Source organism: Teleopsis dalmanni, chromosome 2 (genome assembly GCF_002237135.1).
Source record: "Teleopsis dalmanni isolate 2A chromosome 2, ASM223713v2, whole genome shotgun sequence".
Lineage (NCBI taxonomy): Eukaryota > Metazoa > Arthropoda > Insecta > Diptera > Diopsidae > Teleopsis > Teleopsis dalmanni.
Genome location: NC_051847.1, coordinates 138,057,491 through 138,060,180, shown reverse-complemented (window position 1 = coordinate 138,060,180; position 2,690 = coordinate 138,057,491). Strand labels below are relative to the sequence as shown.

General features: G+C 27.4%; 1 protein-coding gene across 1 annotated transcript; it reads right to left on the bottom strand.

The window, feature by feature from the left end:
- Positions 1 to 1,688: 1,688 nt before the first annotated feature.
- On the bottom strand, positions 1,689 to 2,340 carry LOC119684389. The gene is made up of 2 exons (XM_038098425.1): positions 2,301 to 2,340; positions 1,689 to 2,246 (listed from the first exon to the last, which is right to left on the bottom strand). Exon 2 carries the CDS (start codon positions 2,219 to 2,221, stop codon positions 1,808 to 1,810), a length of 414 nt encoding a protein of 137 aa, XP_037954353.1. The 5' UTR covers positions 2,222 to 2,246; positions 2,301 to 2,340; the 3' UTR covers positions 1,689 to 1,807.
- Between the last annotated feature and the right edge of the window lie 350 nt (positions 2,341 to 2,690).

The following is a 2,690-nucleotide window of genomic DNA, read 5'->3' as shown; positions in this document are numbered from 1 at the left end:
GATATAACTCGTATAACACTAAGCAATCATTTTAATGATTACAAAAAAAAAAAGAAATATAATTACAAATTATAGATATAAATGCTCACAAAAAAAAACAAAAAATTAAAATTAAAAAAAATAATTTATTAATACCACTTATTGATTACGAATAAAAGTATTTCAAGTGTGCCAGCGATTGGTAACACATATAAGAAGACGTAGGAGATATTACAAAATTTATATTCAATATTTTATTTAGCAGGACGGGACATTACGACTGAAAAATATAGTTATCATTTTTTGTATTAAATTGCTATAATTTCAGTAAATGATTCCTTTATACATGAAATGAAAAAAAAATATATGTAAAGGCGAGTATTTAAATAATTACGAGATATAAAGAATGAAATCTCAGGCATTCGAAAGAAACCACTAGTCGGTATACAGTCCATACATAATTATTTAGGTAATTAAATATTTCATTTGACTTGAGTAGGTTCAAAAGTACTTAACGTTTGTAGTTGATCTCTTTGAAAAAATGTCAAAAATTTTTGAAAAAATGTAATTTTTCACAAAATATTCAATCAACTTTTTCTTTATTTTTTTCGTTTTGAACTTAAATGAAAACGAGGTTAAATAAGAAATCAAAAATGTAAAGGGAAAAGAGCCACAGACTCGTATAGAACAAATTACAAAAATAATCAAATCATCCTTCACCCTCTGCTGCATACGGAATTATTAGAAAACTGATGAGCTCGCGATGGTTCTGTAGCCGAGTAAATTAGTATACGACCTTCTTCAATAAACCAATTTATTTTTAAAAGTTTTGTTAAATCAAAATGCTTAATCCATTAAGTAAGTAGAGAAATTAATATCATTTTGCCAGTTCATAAGTTGTCATTCAACTGTATATGAACCTCATAGGATAACAGACAACACTTTTAAGATATTAGAAGAAAAGAGAATGAAGTTGGAAGTGGTTCTATATGAATCAAAATCATTTTCAAAGTCTGCTGTAAAAGATTATATTTCATTAAAAAATAAAAACAATGTCAATAGTACCTTAAAATATCTCGAATTAATATTAAAAAATAAAAGCTATACTTAAAATTACGTTACAAGGAAAACATCGAATTAAAAAAAATTATTTACATTTAAAGTTAATAAAATATGTATTAATAAAACTGAATTCGTCTCCATCCCAATACAAAAACTGCTTATCTATAAATAACTCCTTAAGTTCATATGGTGCTTCACTCCGTGTAGATCCCTATACAGATTTGCAAATATGTTATGCAGTAATTTCTATATAAACTCGTATGAAATATGCTTAAAGGTCCTAAGTACGTTAGAAAAAGTTACATGCATAAAGATCTTATAATTCCATTAGTCGAAAAAGAAATAAATCGGGGCTTACATATGATACGATTCATATCATATCAATGATAAAGCATCCATACTTGTGCAATCCAGAAACTTTTCTTAGGAGGTGCAAGAGAAGCCATTTGATATGTGATAAATGGAAATATGATTCATTTACCTGAATGCATTCAATGTAAAGTATTGTCTGTACTATTTACGTAAAATAATAATACCGCAAAATAAATGCAATAATAAATAATGTATGATGGAAAATATGTTATATTATATATTAATTAAGGGACTGAACTCTTTTCCCTCATAAAGCATTTAATACAATTAAAGGATGTGATATTACGTATTCTGCACTTTTTATTTGTTCAAGTTCTCTTGACAAATTTTAAATAAAATTAAATAATTAAAAATATGCATTTTACTAAAGTAAAATTTTTTCAGTTCCCGACAATTACTTTTGTGGTTTCTTGACAATGAAACGTGTAGGTTTCTTTAAAAGGTTAAGTGTATAATGTAGGCCCATGTGTGGAGAGAAGTCCGTAAGAGTTGAAGTAAGTTCAGATTTTTTACAATAGAAACGTCTCGGAATTGTGTGCTTATCTGGAGGATAAAATCCATAGTCCGAACTTGTTGTTTTGTAAAAATGATTACATCTACGATCAATGCCATACCCTGTAAAGTTAGTTTGTGGCCGTGGATAGCAAAACTTAATATCATCAAACATATATCTGGTTATTGTGACTGGCTCAATCTTCATTGCCTTCACATAAATCTTCTCTGGGTTAGTTATACCTTTATATGGATCAACCTTATTTGCCTTGAATACAAAAGGAACATCCATGTATGGGCCATTTAGTAGCAACATGTTTGGTAGGTAGGTATATGCAGCCCTAAAAGAAGTTAAGTGTGAAATGTCTTATACATCAAAACTGCAAATTACTTACTATCTACGTATCCGAAGAATTGAAAAATTTACGCAATAAAAAGGTTCACAGAAACAAAGAAATATAACGAACCTTGAATAAGCATAAAGAAATATATGAGCTGAAAAATATACACAAGTTTTTTTTTTGTTTGAGTTATGAATATTTCCAATCTAAATATTATTTTCTAAGAATTTCATTTGATGCACAGTTTACTAGATTCTATTTTTACTAAACAAATCTTAAAAATGTATCAGTTTTTGAAAATCCCTCAAACTTCTATATGTTCAAGACACAATTTTATATATCTTGTGATAGAATCAGATTTTATTATTGATATCACACCTAAGTTATATGTTACATATTCTTTCCATGTGCATATATGTGGAAATAATATGTGAAAAATTCTTT

Bases quoted from the DNA above. Each gene is read 5' to 3' on its own strand.
- LOC119684389 (XM_038098425.1), bottom strand. From the start codon at position 2,221: ATGTTGCTACTAAATGGCCCATACATGGATGTTCCTTTTGTATTCAAG.